Below are 21,159 nucleotides of genomic sequence, written 5' to 3' on the forward strand. Positions count from 1 at the left end.
TTTGAACCCACAACCCTCTACTATAGAATCTTAAGGCTAACCATCAGACCACGTATAACTTAGTGTTTACAAATAAACAAAAACTCTACTATCTATTATGAACCTAATGTGGGCACCTAGTACTACCACGGCTTCACCTTCCCCACGCTCAGCGTCCGCAAAAATTAGTGCAGGACAAGCATTTGAACCCACAATCCTCTACTTTATTATAGAATCTTGAGGCTAACCACCAGACCACGTATAACTTAGTATTTACAAATAAATAAAAAAAATATTTTTGTAGCCCTGCCTCGTGACAACACACGTGCACATACCTAGTTAAAATAGATGGACTAAACTTTAGTCACTCAAACCAAACAGGTCTTAATTCTCTTCTTTTGGTGTAGTGTTTCACCTCATCCGTACCCATCAAAATAAATTCGTGAATATTATTATGCTTCAAACGAAGTAGGTTTGGATTTCGTAATCAGTATGTCATCAAGTATCATTATGATGTGGACACCTTAGGATGGTTACTGCAATGATGAGGTATCATACCCCTTCCATTGGGAATGAATGAATGAACAGAATGCGTTGGTGCTCGAGTGTATGCAATGAGCAACGCAACAAGGTTAATCGTGTTCGTATAATTTCTTGGTTAGTTGGTTTCCGGGAAAAAAAGAAGCAGGACGGAGAAAAAAAAACCGGCATCACTCTTGTAGTCTTGTGGCCCCTACTAGCTAACGGTAACAGTGACGGGGGGCGCGAGTTCAGGAAGAAGAGCGAGTCAGCGAGAGGCAATTCCGCTGCCGCAATTCAACACGCGAGGCTAAAAACAATTCGAAACCCCCGACCTACGCCGAGTCGCCGAGAAAACAACAGTGCTCCGGCGCTTAGAGAAGAGCGAAAGGCGAGCGCGCAGCACAGCACGGCTCCCGTGGGCCGTGGCGGAGGCAAAAACCCCGACCCGCATTACCCCGAAACCCTCCGATTCGGCCCGGGGCGAGCTCGAATCCGTGCAACCTCGCCGCCGCCGGGCTCGATCTGAGCCAGGGCTACCGCGCGCCGGCGAGGAATGAGGAGCGTGAACGGCGAGGTCGAGGGGACCCACGACCACGAAGGTGAGCCGTGTGCTGATCTGGATGTGCACTTGGGTTGTGGAATTCGAGCCAGGTAGCTCAAATGTCTGGGTTGAGTTACGGAGAGTTTTCTCATGTTTACGGAGCTACGGTCTCATTGTTTGGATCTCAGTGCTTGATTGTTTAGCTATATTTGTTGGAGTAGCATGTGGCTGACCTTAGCCGCTGTGCCTCTGTTTGTTCTGTTTTTAGTTTGGAGCTGTCGAGCAGTCGAGCTCGGAGTTGCAATTTCCTCCTTTTTTTTGTCATATTTACATCACACGGCGGTTGTAAAATCCTTGTAGCTAATCGGCGTGGTCAGCTGATCGAATGGATGAACGCCTTACTCCCGGAATTCAGTTTGCCTCCGGATTCATCGGATGAAGAGCTACGAGAGCTGCTCAGTGACGGCGTGGTCCTGTGCCGTGTTGCGAACACACTCATCCCGGGGGTTCTTGAGGCAAGTCCTTTTTTTTCTTGGACAATGTGTATATGTGTGTCAGTGTGTGTGTGACGGCGTGGTCCTGTGCCGTGTTGCGAACACACTCATCTCGGGGGTTCTTGAGGCAAGTCCTTTTTTTTCTTGGACAATGTGTGTGTGTTCTGCACAGCGGAGATGTTGATGTTTGTGCTATGAGTCAATTGAGTGTGGCCATTTTTGTTCAGGGATCCTGGGACGGTTATGCACCGTCGGATCAACGGTTGGGCAATCTGAACAAATTCCTCTCAGTGATTGCTGATATGGGGCTGCCAGGTTTCAGTGTGAAAGATCTTGATGAGGTGAGGGTTCCATTATCAGTTGTCACACACACAAGAGTTGGTATGCACCCCAGAACTCTGAAGAATTGCCATACTTTTGAGGCTCAATTCTTATTGCACGGACGCTGTTTCTGATGCAGTATTTCATAGTAGGGTGCCATCATTGTTGGTCATGTTTTTGAACTTTTTGTCATTTTCCAGTCATCTATGTACAGACAAATAGAAGTTTGGAATATACATCTATATGCGATTTCTTTCCTTTGTTTTTGGTGGTAAATGTGTTCTTGATATCTTCGCAATGTGTAGCTATGACTGAACTGCAGCAATAACTTAAAGATCTGGTTCCACGGTAAATACTTGATTGTGTTAGTTCCTTTTCTGTAGTCTGTACTATGTTGATTGCTTTCACGAAGGAGGCCTTCAACTACAACTACAAATGCGATGAACTGTTGCTTTAAATCCTATGTCACAACATAGCTATACAACCTTGTAACATGTCATTTTCTTCGAATGTTTTTATGTTGCTGAGGCTCACGAGCACGGGAACATGGACTAAAATTCCACAGTTTATCTATTTGCATACTATAAGATGGGGAGTACTCGTAGATATGACACACTATTCCCTAGTTCCTGCTCTCCTGGTTGTCACATTCTGTTAACTTATAGGCTTGATGGTTACAGGGATCAATGTCTCCTGTAGTGGAATGTCTCTTGGTTTTGAGAGACAGTGTGGATCCTAGATTAGGTGACGATATTCCACCAGATGTTACCAGAACTCCTTTGAGAAAACAATGGGGAGTTCCGGAAATGGACAAGCCTCAAGTTCATGGTGCAGCACTAGGGAAAAGATCCCCTGCAGAGGACAAGAGAAATGGCGTTGCAGATCCCAAAGCCCATCAGAAAACTTCTGTCTTTTCTGGTAGATTTATTTCTCGCACAACCTTTCAAGAATCATCCAGAAATGAGATATTCAGATTCTGATTACAGCTGACATAATTTTAATCCGTTACAAATTGCACATTCAATGATCATTATCATTTAATATCGTTTCTAAGCTGCGCGCATCCACAATATTATAACATTTCCCACTTTGTATAGTGTTATTCATTGTGTCCGGTGCAGATTTCATATCTGTTTAATCTACGGAGGATTGTTATATGTCCCACAGGACAAAAGTTTTGTGATGTTTTCCAATTAAAACACGGATCATATTCTGGACCTGCTGCTGCCAAGATTTCAGAGATGATGCACTCTAATAGCTTAGATGTAAGTACTTCAAGGATACTGCCCCCAAAGTTGTTGAATTATGCTACTCTGCTATTTGACGTCTCTGTTATGACATTAATAATCTTCTCGCAGAATGCACCAACACAGTCACTTATTAGTGTTGTCAATGGCATTTTGGATGAAAGCATAGAAAGGAAAAAGGGAGAAATACCACATGTATGTGTTCATTTTGAACTACATCACTATCTTTCCATTGATGCTTGTTTAACGGTGCTTAAATTTGACTGCCTCATCTCAGCGTGTAGTTTACTTACTGCGGAAAGTCGTTCAAGAGATTGAGCGCCGTCTCTATATTCAAGCAGAACACATAAGAAGTGTAAGAGAATCTGCTTAAAACATGAATTTTCATTTTTGGCACACAAATTTACAATGAATCGAATACCCCATACTGCAGCAAAATGTTATCATGAAGAGAAGAGAACAGAAGTACTGTTCAAAAATTAAAGTACTTGAAATGTTGGTAAATGGCACAAATGAAGAAAACCAGGTAATAAATCATTTGGTTGATTAGTTAGACAAGTTATGTGTGTTGAAAAGTTGTTATCTTTTTTAATATTGACATGTAATTTCTCTCTTCAGATGGCAATAAACAGGCTTCAGATAGTCAAGGTTTGATCCTCATCCAATAGATTATAATTTCTTATGTTTTGAAAGTTTTATCTTTATTCCATGCATTATGTATGCTTCAGTAATAACATAAAGATCTTGGAACTGTCAAATACATAATGTTTGACGTGATAAAAGGACGAGCCAATAAACACCACTGTCTTACTTTTACCACATCTACTGTTGTAGAGCTTATGGTAGCACATATAGTAATATATAAAATGGCGTATAAGATATTATGTATCTGGTGTCATAAAAAAGATGACACAATAAACATCTATGTTTTACCAGTTAGGGCTAGTTTAGTAACTCAAATCCCCTCCAGGATTGGAGTGGATTGAGGGGAAAATGAACTAATTTCTCTCTCGATCCTCTCTAATCCCGGAGGGGATTTGAGTTACCAAACTAGCCCTTAAGTTAGTAATTAGTAAAAGTTGTGGTGGTATATGAATATGATTAATGTTATTATCTCTTTCTTCTTTTAGAATGAGAAGTCAAAAATCGAAGAGAGGAGAAAACTTAGTGAGCAAGATGTTCATCGATTGATGAGAGAGAAAGAACATTCTGAAAACATCATAGCAAACCTAAAGAAAGATATAGAAGCCATGAATAGATTGCATGAACAGCAACTTGAGCAAACTGAAAGAAAGGCAAAGGAAATGGAGGAGCAACTAACCACCAAAGTAAAAGAAGTAGAGTATCTCTTGCTACAATCGAAGAAGAAAGTTGAAGAAGTTGAGACTGCTTCCAGGCTAAAATCACAGTTATGGGATAAGAAAGAGGACAATTTTCAGAGTCACATGGATAATCAACAACTAATTATCAAGGTTTGTTCACTAGTAGTGATTACTTTTGTTTTATTTATAATCTATTTTTTGTGCCTCTTATTTTCTTTACATTCCACTACTTGAACAATGCAGGACATAAGAATATTGTCGCGATCATGTGAAAATGATATGTATGCACTTCAAATGCAGTGGAGAAATGAGATCTCTAACTTAGGTACGTTTTATTTTGTAATATATTATACAAAAGTTCATAGTGAAGTTGATTTAATACATTTGTTTTCTGTTGTTAAAAACTTATGTAGGATCTGGGTTAAAATGTTTGGTTGATGCTGCTGAAAATTATCATAAAGTCTTGGCGGAGAACCAAAAGTTATTTAATGAAGTGCAAGAACTAAAAGGTATTTATTTTCAAATGTTTTTTTATCTCAAACTTTAAGTATAGATGTGATAGTCATGTTTCAATCTTGTCATTTCTTTCAGGTAATATAAGAGTATATTGTCGTGTGAGGCCATTTCTTTCGGGTCAAGACAAAAAGTCTACTACAATTGACTACATGGGGGAAAATGGTGAGCTTCTTATATCAAATCCATTTAAACAAGGGAAGGACGGACACAGATTGTTCAAGTTTAATAAAGTGTTTAGTCCATTTGCTTCTCAAGGTATGTTTTCTCTCGATTTAAAACCAACTGATTATTTATTATCACATTTATAGTGTTATAGTCTGATTATTCTCTGTAATTTCACAGCTGAGGTTTTTTCTGACATACAACCACTAATCCGATCAGTCCTGGATGGATTCAACGTTTGTATTTTTGCATATGGTCAGACTGGTTCTGGCAAAACTTACACCATGGTACTGTAGGATCAATTATAATAGAAACATTGTTATCACTACAATAGTAATGTCACTAATTATGATATTTTTGTTGTTGTTACTATTTATTCTTTAGAGTGGGCCTAGCACATCGAAGCAAGATTGGGGTGTCAATTATCGGGCTTTAAATGATTTGTTTGATATTTCACTAAGTAGAAGAAATGCCTTCTCATATGAGGTGGGTGTACAGATGGTTGAGATATACAATGAACAAGTTCGTGATTTGCTATCAAATGATATTGCACAGAGAAGATATCCTTTTTGAACTATCACTTTAGCCTTTTCCATTACATTTATTATCTTCAAAATATCCATGTATGAAACTTTGATGGTACTCTGGCATTTGAGAAAATATTTTTTCCTTAATATAAAGAAACGCTTGGGATTTGGAGCACTTCTCAACCCAATGGGCTTGTTGTTCCAGATGCAAGCTTGCACTCAGTTAAGTCGACATCTGATGTATTAGACTTGATGGAAATTGGGCAAGCAAATAGAGCAGTTGGTTCAACAGCACTAAATGAGCGAAGTAGTCGGTCACACAGGTTTGTCATACCAATAATTTTTTCCTACATGTACTTTAGTATTGCATGAAGGGCGGGCCTGGTTGCAGTGGTGAGTGCTACTGCACCGAGTCACCAGGTCTGGGGTTCGACGCAGCCTCTCCGCAGTGCGGGGGTAAGGCTTGCCTCGGTTAATCCCTTCCCCATGACCCCACAAAAAGTGGTAGCCTCTAGGCACTGGGTCCGACCTTTTTTTTCTTTAACATTGCATCTTATTTTGAACATTTTATTTGCAGTATTCTAACTGTACATGTTCGAGGGTTGGATTTGAAGAATGGATCTACCTCGAGGGGTTGTTTGCATCTTATTGATCTTGCTGGTAGTGAGAGGGTGGAGAAGTCTGAAGTAACTGGGGATAGATTAAAAGAAGCTCAATACATCAACAAATCACTTTCTGCGTTAGGCGATGTGATTTTTGCTCTGTCACAGAAAAGTATCCACGTGCCTTATAGAAACAGCAAGCTAACACAAGTTCTTCAAAGTTCTTTAGGTAATCAAGTATTTATTTACTACCAGTAAACTAGATCTTAAATAGATTTATGTGAATATTTTAAATATTTGTACTACCTTTTGCTTTCTTCCAGGTGGACAAGCAAAAACTCTAATGTTCGTTCAAATAAATCCTGATGTTGAGTCATATTCAGAAACTATAAGCACTTTAAAGTTTGCTGAAAGGGTGTCTGGAGTAGAGTTAGGTGCTGCAAGAAGCAACAAGGAGGGAAAGGATATAAAAGAGCTACTGGAACAGGTTCTTGTACTTTTTGACTTTCACTAACTGGAGTTTGTTTGTTTCTCATTCTATTTGATTATCTGAGCAATTTTAGTTTTTAATAAATAGTATGCTGAAAAGGGCAAGTTTTTATATCAATGGTTCAATGCTATGTTAGTATTTATCAAGGTTCGACTTTCAAAGCACGATTTTACATATTAAGATCACTTCTTGTCCCATCTTTTGAATCAAGTTTAAAGTTCAAGTGATTTAGTAGTTAGTTACTCAAATGTATGATGTGCATAAACTGGTTTTGATTGGTCTTTGCAAGATCGACTAGTGTCAATATAGTATTTGTGGAACACATCTTTTTTTGTGAAACTGTTGTAGATTCTTTCCAGGCTCTTGCTAGCTGAATTTTCTATAGTTTATTATTTAAAATGGATAGACCAGTCACCAGTCGCAGAACATCCACAATGCTGCATATATACTAAGTTACTAGCACATCCCTTTTCTTTGTGAAACCATACTCTTGTATCAATCATAAAATTTGTAACTTCGTCTGAACCTTCTTCACATCATTTATAATCTCCAAAGTTTGTATAGTTTTAGATATATGAAAAACCAGGACCAGTGGCAGAGACACTGATAATGATGTAATATTTTTATAATACATTTTGCATGTGATGCCTGTCTTTTGTTGCGATTATCTCAGTTTTGAAACAGCAGCATTTTACATATTTATCCAGGTTGCGTCTTTGAAAGACACAATTTCACGCAAAGATATGGAAATAGAGCAGCTCCAAGTCATCAAAGACAAAGCAAAATCCCCAAATTTATTGTTAGATAGAAATGGGCCTGGCTTGACAAAGATTACAGTAAACCAACCTAGCCAACTATTATCAGGCGAACGAATGCTCAAGTCTAGTGACAGAGTTCTATCAGATCCTCCTGATAACAGAGATTCTAACCATAATTTGACGGATACTGCTCCAGTGAGCTTAGATGAAGCAGAATATGATGGCAATGCATCTGATGATGGTTTATCAGGTGAAGCCGAGAATTACAATTCAGCTGCTGAGATGACAGCGGAACGGTTGTAAGTCATCTAGACTTTTGTTTACTTCTTGTAAAATACCATTCACTTGTTAGTTCTCTTTCTTCTTTTGTTATATTCACTTTATCATCACAACAATAGCAAGAACAACAACTTATTTGGTAATGTTAAAAAATTGCAGGCATGGAATTCCATCAAGAATAAGCAGATTCACTCTCACAAAAAACGGGCAACCATCTATGTCTAGATCAAAATCAAAGGATGCTAAGACTCCAAGTATGTATTCTAAGTCAATCAGGCATACAACTACTTCAAAATGTTAGGATATATAGTTAGCATTCTAACAAGAGTTTTACTGATTGAATAGGTAATGCAAAAGCTCCATCTAGCCAGTTAACAGGAGGTTCTTCAGCCAGGGGGTCTAAAAGATGGCAGAAGTAAAGCACGATCATGTTGCTCGTGTTGATGCACATTGTAATTGAAATGTGAATTTGCTGGGTAGCTGTGTTAGAAAGTTAGGCATTTTTAGTTTTAATTTAATCCAGAAAAACAGTGCGATATATGTGATGACATGTATGTGCATGTGTGTATAACTACTCGCATAAGCAGTAAACAACAATGAAACATGCACAAATACGAAGAACAGAGTGTACCCAGCGGAGGGACCGATGCTCAAGGCATCAGTGGCTCCATTCACACGAGACATCTCGTGTGTTTGTTCGATGTAGCCGTACGAAGTCGGTGCAGGAAGATGTACGCTGTGCAGTCCCTCGAACGGTCGCCGGAAAGAAGAACAGCAGCACGCGTCAACTCGGGAAGGCGACGAACTGGACAAACAGATCACGCGAGCAGTCGCGAAGACGCTCCCCAAAAATCTGATCGCCCGCACACCCGTGCAAGTGTATCTCTGCGGTCGGTGATTTCGGAGGCCTGCTCTCCCACTCTCTCTGTGCTCGCAGAAGATGGGACGGGAATGTGTTGTTTGCAATTCGCGTAACTGGAAGAGCCCTCCCTCTCCATTCTTATAGGCGGTCAGAAGGAGGGAGAAGAACAACGGACAGAAACGGTCGCGCATTATGCGCAACCGTTTGAAAGGAATATTCGGACCAAGGTCCGATCTACCACGAGCCACGAGCCACGGCCACGGGCTGGCCGGCGGCGGCGGCGGCGCGCGCGCGCGTGTGGCAGTCCTTCATCCTTTTCTCAACTTCTCAATAGATGCACCAATGGTCCACCTATTTAAGTTGATTGATTTGTCCTTTGAGCTTCCAATATAGTACTAAATAATTAGTACACCATAGCATTAAAGTGGGCCATTAGCATTGACTATTATTGAATATTAATTTGGGCCAAGCCCACATTAATCCAACAATCCCCACCAAATGCTAAGTCACACAAAAAAGCTCTCATCATCTTAAACGTTTGATATACTGGTGTTTCGATGGAGACTGTTAAGTTGAACATCCACCTAGAACTTAGACTACACTTGACCACAACTGCACAATGGACTAGGCCTTGAATTGGCAGTTTTGCGTGGAATGAGTTTCATCTAAACTCTTTACCAGTACTAGATTGCTGAACGCATCCCCTCTGGTTGGAGCATATAAGTCAAACTCCATAGCCTTTCATGGGTATCTAGAAACCACCCAGATCTCATAAACTGTGACTAGCAGTTAACCCATATAGGTATGTTCCTCTAAAGATGTTCTGTAGGACAACATCTTTGCTTCACAAAGCCACTTGGAACATATTAAGGTGTAAACACCAACCTACCTTACAGTAAGGAAAGATATGCATCTGAAATGAGCCTTATTAAGGGTCTTTCCTCTCAGTCTACCACTAGCTTGTTTCACCATTCTAATTCACGGGATCTCCGATCACATAGAACAGGTTACCACTATGATAAACTTTAGGTGGGTCTCATGCCCATCTCACTTGATGCACTATTTATCACACTACGTGACAGCCCCTTAGTAAATTGATCTGCCAGATTTTTAGACGTATGGACATAATCCAACGCTATTACTCCGGAGTTTCTCAATTTCCTGACAGATTTCAAATGCCTCTTTATGTGCCTTGTCGACTTCATATTATCCTTAGAACTGTTTATCTTAATTATCACAGTCTGATTATCACAGTTCATGGAAATAGCCGGCACAGGTTTTTCAACCACCGGTAAATCCATAAGGAGTTCACGAAGCCACTCAGCCTCAACTGAAGCGGTATCTAATGCTGTCGGGGACCATAATTAGGGGTACCCTCAAGGCGCCTAATTCTCAGCTGGTAACCCCCATCAGCATAAAGCTGCAAAGGCCTGATGGGGACGATTAAGTCAGGGATCAGTCCACACGAGTGACTCGATCACGCTTCACCCGAGCCTAGCCTCGGCCAAAGGCAGCCGACCTCGAGAGACTTCCGTCTCGCCCGAGGCCCCCTTTTTATGGCGGACACATCACCGGCTCGCCCAAGGCCTTGGCTTCGCTCAGAAGCAACCTTGACTAAATCACCACACCGACTGACCAAATTGCAGGGGCATTTAACGCAAAGGTGGCCTGACACCTCTATCCTGACACGCGCCCCCGGCAGAGCCGAGGTGACCGCCGTCACTTCACCGCTCCACTGGCCAGTCTGACAGAAGGACAGCGCCGCCTGCGCCACTCCGACTGCAGTGCCACTCGACAGAGTGAGTCTGACAGGCAATCAGGCCTCGCCAAAGGCGCCACGGCGAACTCCGCTCCGCCCGACCCCAGGGCTCGGACACGGGCTAAGACCCGGAAGACGGCGAACTCCGCTCCGCCCGACCCCAGGGCTCGGACTCGGGCTAAGACCCGGAAGACGGCGAACTCCGCTCCGCCCGACCCCAGGGCTCGGACTCGGGCTAAGACCTGGAAGACGACGAAACTCCGCTCCGCCCGACCCCAGGGCTCGGACTCGGGCTAAGACCCGGAAGACGACGAAACTCCGTCTCGCCCGACCCCAGGGCTCGGACTCCGCCCTGGCCTCGGCCGAACGACTTCCGCCTCGCCCGACCCCTTGGCTCGGGCTCGGCCACGGCAACAGAAGGCAGACTCAACCTCGACTTCGGAGGAAACCCCACGTCGCCCTGCCTAGGGCACAGACCGCCACGTCAACAGGAGGCGCCATCATCATTCTACCCCGAATCGACTCGGGTCACGGAGAACAAGGCCGACGTCTCATCCGGCCAGCTCCGCCAGAAAGGCAATGATGGCACTCCACAAGCTCTATGACGACGGCGGCCCCCCAGCTCTCTTACGGAAGCAGGACAACGTCAGCAGGGACTCGACCGCTCCAACAGCTGTCCCTCCATCAGGCTCCGCCGCACCTCCGACAGCCACGACATCACGCCAGCAGGGTGCCCAGATCTCTCCGGCTGCCACATTGGCATGTACCTAGGGCGCTAGCTCTCCCTCCGCTAGACACGTAGCACTCTGCTACATCCCCATTGTACACCTGGATCCTCTCCTTACGACTATAAAAGGAAGGACCAGGGCCTTCTCAGAGTAGGTTGGCCGCGCGGGACCGAGGACGGGGCAGGCGCTCTCTTGGGGCCGCTCGCTTCCCTCACCCGCGTGGACGCTTGTAACCCCCCTACTGCAAGCGCACCTGACCTGGGCGCGGGACGAACACGAAGGCCGCGGGACTTCCACCTCTCTCACGCTCGGCTCCGGCCGCCTCGCCTCTCCCCCCTTCGCGCTCGCCCACGCGCTCGACCCATCTGGGCTGGGGCACGCAGCACACTCACTCGTCGGCTTAGGGACCCCCCTGTCTCGAAACGCCGACAGTTGGCGCGCCAGGTAGGGGCCTGCTGCGTGCTGACGAACAGCTCCCCGTCAAGCTCCAGATGGGCAGTCTCCAGCAACCTCTCCGGCCCGGGACGGTGCTTCGTTTCGGGACTCTTGAGTTCATGTCCTTCGACGGCAGCTACGACATGACACTTCTTCCACCGCCGCGCGACTACGACAATGGCGGCCGACAACCCGCCCGCCGGCGGCGGAATCGACGACGTCTACCCCGCGTGGTGGAAGAGCAACATTCGGGCTCGCCCCGTTCTCTCCCCCGCCAACGGAGGAGGAGGCGGGGCCGTCAAGGCCAGACGGGAGGCCACGCTTCGCCGGCCGTCGAGCGAATCGACGCCCCCGACGCCCCGACGGAAGGCACGCCGGACGTCGACCTCGCGTTCGAGACGGAGGCAAGCGCCGTCCCCCCGCGGCACGCTGACCCCGAGCAAGAAGACGACGCCGGCGCGCTCGCGGAAAGCCTGCAGGACGTCGCCCTCGAACCAGAGATGACGACGCAACCAGTCCCCGATGTGACTACGTCGCTCCTCGTCGACCAAAAGGTAACGACTAACTCCCATCTTGCGTCATTTCGACTCGGCCTCAACCCGCCAAACGACCTCGTTTTGCCGGGCGCTCTCATTGAGGCGAGTGCAACCCCACTGAGGTTCTGTATGCGGTCGCCTTGGGACCGACTGACGGACGTCTCGACCTACGGGCCCTCTGGGTCCGAGGGAGATGACGATCCCAGCATCGGTTGGGATTTCTCCAGACTTGGCAACCCCAGTGCCGTGCGGGACTTCATGACCGCATGTGACTACTGTCTATCCGACTGTTCCGATGGAAGCCGCAGCCTTGGCGACGAGAGCTGCGGCCCAAGCCGCGAATGTTTCCACATCGAGCTAGGGGATCCCACCGAAGGCAACCATCTTGGCATGCCGGAGGATGGTGATCTCCCTAGGCCGGTGCCTCGCGCCGACATCCCGCGGGAGCTAGCTGTGGTCCCCGCTCCGGCGGGGGGTTACGACCCACAACTCGAGCAAGTCCGCGAGGCGCAGGCCAGGCTCAACGAGGGAACAGGAGCGCTTGAGCCGATCCGTCGGGACGTCGGACAGGCATGGGTGGGCCAACCCCTGGCCGGAGAAATACGTCATCTGCCCCAAGGTCTCCAGCACCGCGTCGCCAACGATGTCAGGATCAGGCCGCCGCCCGCATCCAGCGGGGTCGGTCAGAACCTGGCAACCGCAGCAATGCTCATCCGCGCGATGCCGGAGCCGTCAACCACCGAGGGTCGGCGAATCCAGGGAGAACTCAAGAATCTCCTGGAAGGCGCTGCGGCCCGGCGGGCCGAGAGCACTGCATCCCGGAGGCAAGGATATCCCTCGGAACCTCATGCCGCGACTTCCCGATTCATGCGGGAAGCCTCGGTCTACACCGGGCGCACGCGCAACACCGCGCCTGCGGCCCCGGGCCACCTCGGCAACGAGCACCATCGACGCGACCGTCGGGCTCACCTCGACGAAAGGGTGCGCCGAGGCTACCACCCCAGGCGTGGGGGGCGCTACGACAGCGGGGAGGATCGGAGTCCTTCGCCCGAACCACCCGGTCCGCAGGCCTTCAGTCGGGCCATCCGACGGGCGCCATTCCCGACCCGGTTCCGACCCCCGACTACTATCACAAAGTACTCGGGGGAAACGAGACCGGAACTGTGGCTCGCGGACTACCGCCTTGCCTGCCAACTGGGTGGAACGGACGACGACAACCTCATCATCCGCAACCTCCCCCTGTTCTTCTCCGACACTGCTCGCGCCTGGTTGGAGCACCTGCCTCCGGGGCAGATTTCCAACTGGGACGACTTGGTCCAAGCCTTCGCTGGCAATTTCCAGGGCACATACGTGCGCCCCGGGAATTCCTGGGACCTTCGAAGCTGCCGGCAACAGCCGGGGGAGTCGCTCCGGGACTACATCCGGCGATTCTCGAAGCAGCGCACCGAGCTGCCCAACATCACCGACTCGGATGTCATCGGCGCGTTCCTCGCCGGCACCACTTGCCGCGACCTGGTGAGCAAGCTGGGTCGCAAAACCCCCACCAGGGCGAGCGAGCTGATGAACATCGCCACCAAGTTCGCCTCTGGCCAGGAGGCGGTCGAGGCTATCTTCCGAAAGGACAAGCAGCCCCAGGGCCGCCCATCGGAAGAAGCCCCCGAGGCGTCTGCTCCGCGCGGCGCCAAGAAGAAAGGCAAGAAGAAGTCGCAATCGAAACGCGACGCCGCCGACGCGGACCTTGTCGCCGCCGCCGAGTATAAGAACCCTCGGAAGCCCCCCGGAGGTGCAAACCTCTTCGACAAGATGCTCAAGGAGCCGTGCCCCTACCATCAGGGGCCCGTCAAGCACACCCTCGAGGAGTGCGTTATGCTTCGGCGTCATTTCCACAGGGCCGGGCCACCCGCCGAGGGTGGCAGGGCCCACGACGACGACAAGAACGAAGAACACCCAGCAGGGGGGTTCCCCGAGGTCCGCGACTGCTTCATGATCTATGGAGGGCATGCGGCGAACACCTCGGCTCGGCACCGCAAGCAAGAGCGCCGGGAGGTCTGCTCGGTGAAGGTGGCGGCGCCAGTCTACCTAGACTGGTCCGACAAGCCCATCACTTTCGACCGGGCCGACCACCCCGACCATGTGCCGAGCCCGGGGAAATACCCGCTCGTCGTCGACCCCGTTGTCGGTGATGTCAGGCTCACCAAGGTCCTGATGGACGGGGGCAGCTGCCTCAACATCATCTACGCCGAGACCCTCAAGCTTCTGCGCGTCGATCCGTCCTCCGTCCGAGCAGGCGCTGCGCCCTTCCACGGGATCATCCCTGGGAAGCGCGTCCAGCCCCTCGGGCGACTCGACCTCCCAGTCTGCTTCGGGACACCCTCCAACTTCCGAAGGGAGACCCTGACGTTCGAAGTGGTCGGGTTCCGAGGAACCTACCACGCCGTGCTAGGGAGGCCATGCTACGCGAAGTTCATGGCCGTCCCCAACTACACCTACATGAAGCTCAAGATGCCGGGCCCCAACGGGGTCATCACCGTCGGCCCCACGTACAAACACGCGTTCGAATGCGACGTGGAGTGCGTGGAGTACGCCGAGGCCCTCGCCGAGTCCGAGGCCCTCATCGCCGACCTGGAGAACCTCTCCAAGGAGGTCCCAGACGTGAAGCGCCATGCCGGCAACTTCGAGCCAGCGGAGACGGTCAAGGCCGTCCCCCTCGACCCCAGCGGCGACACCACCAAGCAGATCCGGATCGGTTCCGGGCTCGACCCCAAATAGGAAGCAGTGCTCGTCGACTTTCTCCGCGCAAACGCCGACGTCTTTGCGTGGAGTCCCTCGGACATGCCCGGCATACCGAGGGATGTCGCCGAGCACTCGCTGGATATTCGGGCCGGAGCCCGACCCGTCAGGCAGCCTCTGCGCCGATTCGACGAGGAGAAGCGCAGAGCGATTGGCGAAGAGATCCACAAGCTAATGGCGGCAGGGTTCATCAAAGAGGTATTCCATCCCGAATGGCTTGCCAACCCTGTGCTTGTGAGGAAGAAAGGGGGGAAATGGCGGATGTGTGTGGACTACACTGGTCTCAACAAAGCATGTCCGAAGGTTCCCTACCCTCTGCCTCGCATCGACCAAATCGTGGATTCCACTGCTGGGTGCGAAACCCTGTCCTTCCTCGATGCCTACTCGGGGTATCACCAGATCCGGATGAAAGAGTCCGACCAGCTCGCGACTTCTTTCATCACGCCGTTCGGCATGTACTGCTATGTCACCATGCCGTTCGGCTTGAGGAATGCAGGCGCGACGTACCAGCGGTGCATGAACCATGTGTTCGGCGAACACATCGGTCGCACAGTCGAGGCCTACGTCGATGACATCGTAGTCAAGACACGGAAGGTTTCCGACCTCCTCTCCGACCTTGAAGTGACATTCCGGTGTCTCAAGGCGAAAGGAGTCAAGCTCAATCCTGAGAAGTGTGTCTTCGGGGTGCCCCGAGGCATGCTCCTAGGGTTCGTCGTCTCCGAGCGAGGCATCGAAGCCAACCCGGAGAAGATTGCGGCCATCACCAGCATGGGACCCATCAAGGACTTAAAAGGGGTACAGAGGGTCATGGGATGCCTCGCGGCCCTGAGCCGCTTCATCTCACGCCTCGGCGAAAGAGGTCTGCCTCTGTACCGCCTCTTAAGGAAGGCCGAATGTTTCGCTTGGACCCCTGAGGCCGAGGAAGCCCTCGGCAACCTGAAGGCGCTCCTTACAAAGGCGCCAGTCTTGGTGCCGCAGGCAGACGGAGAAACCCTCCTGGTCTACGTCGCCGCGACCACTCAGGTGGTTAGCGCCGCGATTGTGGTCGAAAGGCAGGAGGAAGGGCATACATTGCCCGTTCAGAGGCCGGTCTACTTCATCAGCGAAGTGCTGTCCGAGACTAAGATCCGCTACCCACAAGTTCAAAAGCTGCTGTATGCTGTGATCCTGACAAGGCGGAAGCTACGACACTACTTCGAGTCCCATCCGGTAACTGTGGTGTCATCCTTCCCCCTGGGGGAGATCATCCAGTGCCGAGAGGCCTCGGGCAGGATCGCAAAGTGGGCGGTGGAAATCATGGGCGAAACGATCTCGTTCGCCCCTCGGAAGGCCATCAAGTCCCAAGTGTTGGCGGATTTCGTGGCCGAATGGGTCGACACCCAACTGCCGACGGCTCCGATCCAACCGGAGCTCTGGACCATGTTTTTCGACGGGTCGCTGATGAAGACGGGGGCCGGCGCGGGCCTGCTCTTCATCTCGCCCCTCGGAAAGCACTTGCGTTACGTGCTGCGCCTCCACTTCCCGGCGTCCAACAATGTGGCCGAGTACGAAGCTCTGGTCAACGGATTGCGGATCGCCATCGAGCTAGGGGTCAGACGCCTCGACGCCCGCGGTGATTCGCAGCTCGTCATCGACCAAGTCATGAAGAACTCCCACTGCCGCGACCCGAAGATGGAGGCCTACTGCGACGAGGTTCGGCGCCTGGAAGACAAGTTCTTCGGGCTCGAGCTCAACCACATCGCTCGGCGCTACAACGAAACCGCAGACGAGCTGGCTAAGATAGCCTCGGGGCGAACGACAGTCCCCCCGGACGTCTTCTCCCGGGATCTGCATCAGCCCTCCGTCAAGCTCGACGACGCGCCCGAGCCCGAGGCACCCTCGGCTCAGCCCGAGGTACCCTCGGTTCAGCCCGGGTCACCCTCGGCCCAGCCTGAGGTACCCTCGGTTCAGCCCGGGTCACCCTCGGCCCAGCCCGAGGTACCCTCGGCTCAGCCCGAGGTAACCTCGGTTCAGCCCGAGTCGCCCTCGGCCCAGCCCGAGGTACCCTCGGCCCCCGAGGGCGGGGCTCTGAACATCGAGGAAGGGCAGAGCGGGGCCACGCCGGACCAAGATTGGCAGGCCCCGTACCTGCAATATCTCCGTCAAGGAGAGCTACCCCTCGACCAAGTCGAGGCTCGGCGGGTAGCGCGACGCGCCAAGTCGTTCGTCTTGCTGGGCGACGAAGAGGAGCTCTACCATCGCAGCCCCTCGGGCATCCTCCAGCGATGCATCTCCATCGCCGAAGGTCGGGAACTGCTGCAAGAAGTACACTCGGGGGCTTGCGGCCACCACGCAGCGCCCCGAGCCCTTGTCGGAAATGCTTTCCGGCAAGGCTTCTACTGGCCAACGGCGGTGGCTGATGCCACTAGAATTGTCCGCACCTGCAAAGGATGCCAATTCTATGCGAAGCGGACACACCTGCCCGCTCAGGCTCTGCAGACAATACCCATCACCTGGCCCTTCGCTGTATGGGGTCTGGACCTCGTCGGTCCCTTGCAGAAGGCGCCCGGGGGCTACACGCACCTGCTGGTCGCCATCAACAAATTCTCCAAGTGGATCGAGGTCCGACCTCTGAACAGCATCAGGTCCGAGCAGGCGGTGGCATTCTTCACCAACATCATCCATCGCTTCGGGGTCCCGAACTCCATCATCACCGACAATGGCACCCAGTTCACCGGCAAAAAATTCTTGGATTTTTGCGAGGATCACCATATCCGGGTGGACTGGGCCGCTGTGGCTCATCCCATGTCGAATGGGCAAGTAGAGCGTGCCAACGGCATGATTCTACAAGGGCTCAAGCCTCGGATCTACAACGACCTCAACAAGTTCGGCAGACGATGGATGAAGGAACTCCCCTCGGTGGTCTGGAGCCTAAGGACGACGCCGAGTCGTGCCACGGGCTTCACGCCGTTTTTCCTGGTCTACGGGGCTGAAGCTATCTTGCCCACTGACCTGGAATACGGCTCCCCGAGGGCGAGGGCCTACACCGAACAAAGCAACTAAGCTAGCCGAGAGGAATCGCTGGACCAGCTGGAGGAAGCTCGGGACAGGGCCTTGCTACACTCGGCGCGGTACCAACAGTCCCTGCGACGCTACCACGCCCGAGGGGTCCGGTCCCGAGAACTCCAGGTGGGCGACCTGGTGCTTCGGCTGCGACAAGACGCCCGAGGGAGGCATAAACTCACGCCCCCCTGGGAAGGGCCATTCGTCATCGCCAAAGTTCTGAAGCCCGGAACATACAAGCTGGCCAACAATCAAGGCGAGATCTACGGCAACGCTTGGAACATCAAACAGCTATGTCGCTTCTACCCTTAAGATGTTTTCAAGTTGTTCATATACCTCGCACCTACGCAAAGTTTAGTTGTCAAGGAAGGGTCGGCCTAGCCTCGGCAGAGCCCGACCCTCCCTCGGGGCTAAAAGGGGGGAGACCCCCTCTGCGTCGAATTTTTCCTCGAAAAAGGATCTCTTTTTAGCAGGATTTCTTCCGTGCTTCTTGACTACTTCGGAAAGCGGATCCTGGAAACGACGAGGTACACGTAAGCAGCCAAGGCTGACCGAGCCGAGGGACTCCTACGCCTCCGGGATACGGATACCTCACTCGTCCCTTTCTGCGATAAGTAACTTGCGCTCGGGTAAAGCGACTCCGTGGACCGAACGAGTCATCACGTTCGGAAGCTCTCCTGCCGAAGCAGTCCTTCAGGCTTTCTCGACTGAGTCGGGGACAGGGCCTCATGGACGGGTGAAAGTACGCGTAAGCGGCAAGGCCGACCGAGCCGAGGGATTCCCACGCCTCTGGGATACGGATACCTCACTCGTCCCTTCCGCGAAAAGCAACTCTCGCTCACACAAGCATCCCTGTTACCGACAGAGTCCAGATGCTCGAAACAGGAGGAAAAAAGACGCAGCTTCGCGAGCGCGGCGAGGGCGTGTTCTTCTGGCCTCGGCGGCCGCAGAAAGCACACGCTACAAGATGATCTGATCCTGCAGGCTCGGGTCTTCACGCCGAAGGGAGCCGTAGCACCCTCGGCATCGACGACGTCTTCAGCAAAGCCCGACCCAGCCTCGGGCGGCGCCGCGGTCCAGGGGCTCCTCCGGGAATCCGGCCCGAGCAGGCGGCTCAACCGGTTACCCCTGGGGCCTCGGTCAACCGGCTTCCAAGGGCGCCAGCCCGATCCGAGGCCTCGACTGACCGACTTTGGCGCCGGCTCCGCTGACGGACAACACAGCTAGGCTCCGGCCAACCAGGTTCCCCATTCTCGAGCCAACTCCGCCTCTGTTCGTACTGATATCGCTACCCCCGGCCTCGATCCACCAAAGGGCGGCCGAGGGGTCTCTTCAACTAAGCTAGAGGAGCCTCACATAACAAGGCCGAACGGGCCGAGGGATTCCTACGCCTCCGGGATGCGGATACCTCACCCGTCACCTTGACACGGGGCAACTCATGCTTGGTAAAGCGGTTCAGATAATCAAACAGGCGAGACTTAGTGCTCGAAAATGAGGAAAAAACACGGCTCCGTGCCAAAATTACATACACGTTCAGGCCTCGACAGCCACAATGAACGAACTCACCGGCATACGAGATGCCACTACAAACGGAACTCCGGTTCCCCCTCCGCAGGTACGAACAACCCCACTCCGAGGGGGAAGGCCTGCGGAGCAACGGAAGGCCGACGAATGGTGCGCCGTCACCCGCTCCAGCAGCGGCGACGACGACGCCTTCTGCTCCGAGGGACCAAGCAGCGGCAACGCCGACCTCGGGCTCGATGCCGCTGCCAGGAGGCCCCCGCCCGTGCCAAAACTTGTGAGGCAAGGACGGGCAGAAGGCCATAGTGTTGGAGGTCAGCCCGTGGCCGGCCCCGGCCATCTCGCCGGCAGCAGAACCTCTTCAAGCTGCCGTGGCGGATGCCGGCACCGCGAGTGGCTCCGAAGCCACTCGCGCCTGAAGGCCAGGCACGCTGCAGCTGCCAGCGCCACGGACGACGGCCGCCCTTCCCTCCGATCACTGAGTGAAGGAGCGGGCCGCCGCCCACGCGGGGGCCGACCTCAACTCGGCGCACTCCCCTCCCTAGCCCTGGTGATGAAAATCCTTGAGGCTGAGGGAGGGGAAGAGGCCGCGGTCCGACTCGCTTTCCCTCGCCATCGAGTCGGAGGTCGCCATCTCAGGTGACCGCCGGCGGAGGGGAGCAGCCGGGCAGCATGATGAAAATCCTTGAAGCCGAACGATGGCTGAGAGGTACCAACTCCCATGGAGTTGCGTTCCTCCAACGAGGAGGCGGAAAGGCGGCGGATACCCCCCATCCGGGGGCTTGGAAGACGGGAAAACCCGACGCTTAAGGGAGGAAGAAGACATGGTTGCCTTACGAAAGGAGCCTCCCTCCTCTTAAAGGCAACTCCCCCTACGTGCACCCCCAGGTGCCGCGGGCCGAGTCTTCTCCAACACGCTCCAAGGCCCTCCCCTGCGACTCGGGGGCTGGGTCCCGCATGTCATGCAAGCCGGCTCAGGGCAGAAGAAGCCAAACCGCCGCGCATGGTGCGCACGACCGTCCAGCGGTTACAGGCGACCCCCCATTTTCGCCCAGACCAACGGGCAGAAGGGGCGGGCAGCCATGCAGGCGGCATGCAACCGCGCCGGATGGACGCGCTTCTCCGACTTCTGACACGCCAGCTTGGACCCCGGCCCACGCGTCGAGCAACCGGCGCGCCAGTTGCTGCATGCAAGCAACCGCACCGCCACTTGTGCCACCATCGCGCCTCTTCGGTTGCGAAGCCTATGCCGCGACTCGAGGCGACCCAACGGCGCCAGACTGGCGCGTCGGTCAAAGCGACCGAAAGTGGGCCGGCAGTAATAGCGGTGGCAGGCGGGCGGGCGCAGCGGTCACGTCGTCAGCCAGGGTCACGTCCCATCCTGAGACAGCAAGAGAGCCTCCTCTCACGGCGTGAAGACGGTGCACCCGTGACCCGTTCCTCGAACGGATCGCACGCGCGCAACGGCCGCCCCGCCAACCACTCGCCCCGTCTCCGCGGCGGGACACGCGGCGCCTCTGGTAGGAGGAGCGCGCGACGCTTCACCTTCGCCGTAATAACTGCGTCAGAAAAGGTACGCCACGTCGTCCGATTTCGTATCCTTTTCCGTTTTCCTCTTTCTCTATCTCTTGCAACAGGGACCGGGAAAGGGGGATACCCCGAAAGGGATCCTTCTCCGCGAAGGAACCGGGCTCCGAGCCCCCCATTACTGATCAGGGGTTCGAAG

The 21,159-nt window shown here is 52.3% G+C and overlaps 1 protein-coding gene across 2 annotated transcripts; it reads left to right on the forward strand.

Moving 5' to 3' along the window:
• Positions 1–670: 670 nt before the first annotated feature.
• On the forward strand, positions 671–8,368 carry LOC100193412 (uncharacterized). Of its 2 annotated transcripts, none has more exons than XM_023300232.2 (21): positions 671–1,100; positions 1,403–1,663; positions 1,764–1,877; positions 2,538–2,775; positions 3,025–3,122; positions 3,216–3,299; positions 3,382–3,459; positions 3,538–3,630; positions 3,723–3,752; positions 4,235–4,576; positions 4,670–4,751; positions 4,840–4,935; positions 5,018–5,197; positions 5,285–5,391; positions 5,489–5,664; positions 5,790–5,954; positions 6,209–6,462; positions 6,557–6,720; positions 7,431–7,780; positions 7,920–8,014; positions 8,106–8,368. In XM_023300232.2, exons 2-21 carry the CDS (start codon positions 1,478–1,480, stop codon positions 8,177–8,179), a joined length of 3,006 nt encoding a protein of 1,001 aa, XP_023156000.2. In that variant the 5' UTR covers positions 671–1,100; positions 1,403–1,477; the 3' UTR covers positions 8,180–8,368. The 2 variants fall into 2 exon arrangements, with proteins under 2 accessions (XP_023156000.2, NP_001345658.1); NM_001358729.1 differs by having other exon boundaries at positions 689–1,100; positions 1,403–1,557.
• Positions 8,369–21,159: the final 12,791 nt, after the last annotated feature.

The sequence above is a fragment of the Zea mays genome, chromosome 6, assembly GCF_902167145.1.
Source record: "Zea mays cultivar B73 chromosome 6, Zm-B73-REFERENCE-NAM-5.0, whole genome shotgun sequence".
In the NCBI taxonomy this organism is placed as follows: domain Eukaryota; kingdom Viridiplantae; phylum Streptophyta; class Magnoliopsida; order Poales; family Poaceae; genus Zea; species Zea mays.

Excerpts from the sequence above, each read along its gene's own strand:
- LOC100193412 (NM_001358729.1), top strand. The coding sequence starts at position 1,055 with ATGAGGAGCGTGAACGGCGAGGTCGAGGGGACCCACGACCACGAAG. Across the intron at positions 3,460-3,537 it reads AAGCAGAACACATAAGAAGT|CAAAATGTTATCATGAAGAG; the intron begins GTAAGAGAATCT and ends CCCATACTGCAG. Across the intron at positions 6,721-7,430 it reads TAAAAGAGCTACTGGAACAG|GTTGCGTCTTTGAAAGACAC; the intron begins GTTCTTGTACTT and ends ATATTTATCCAG.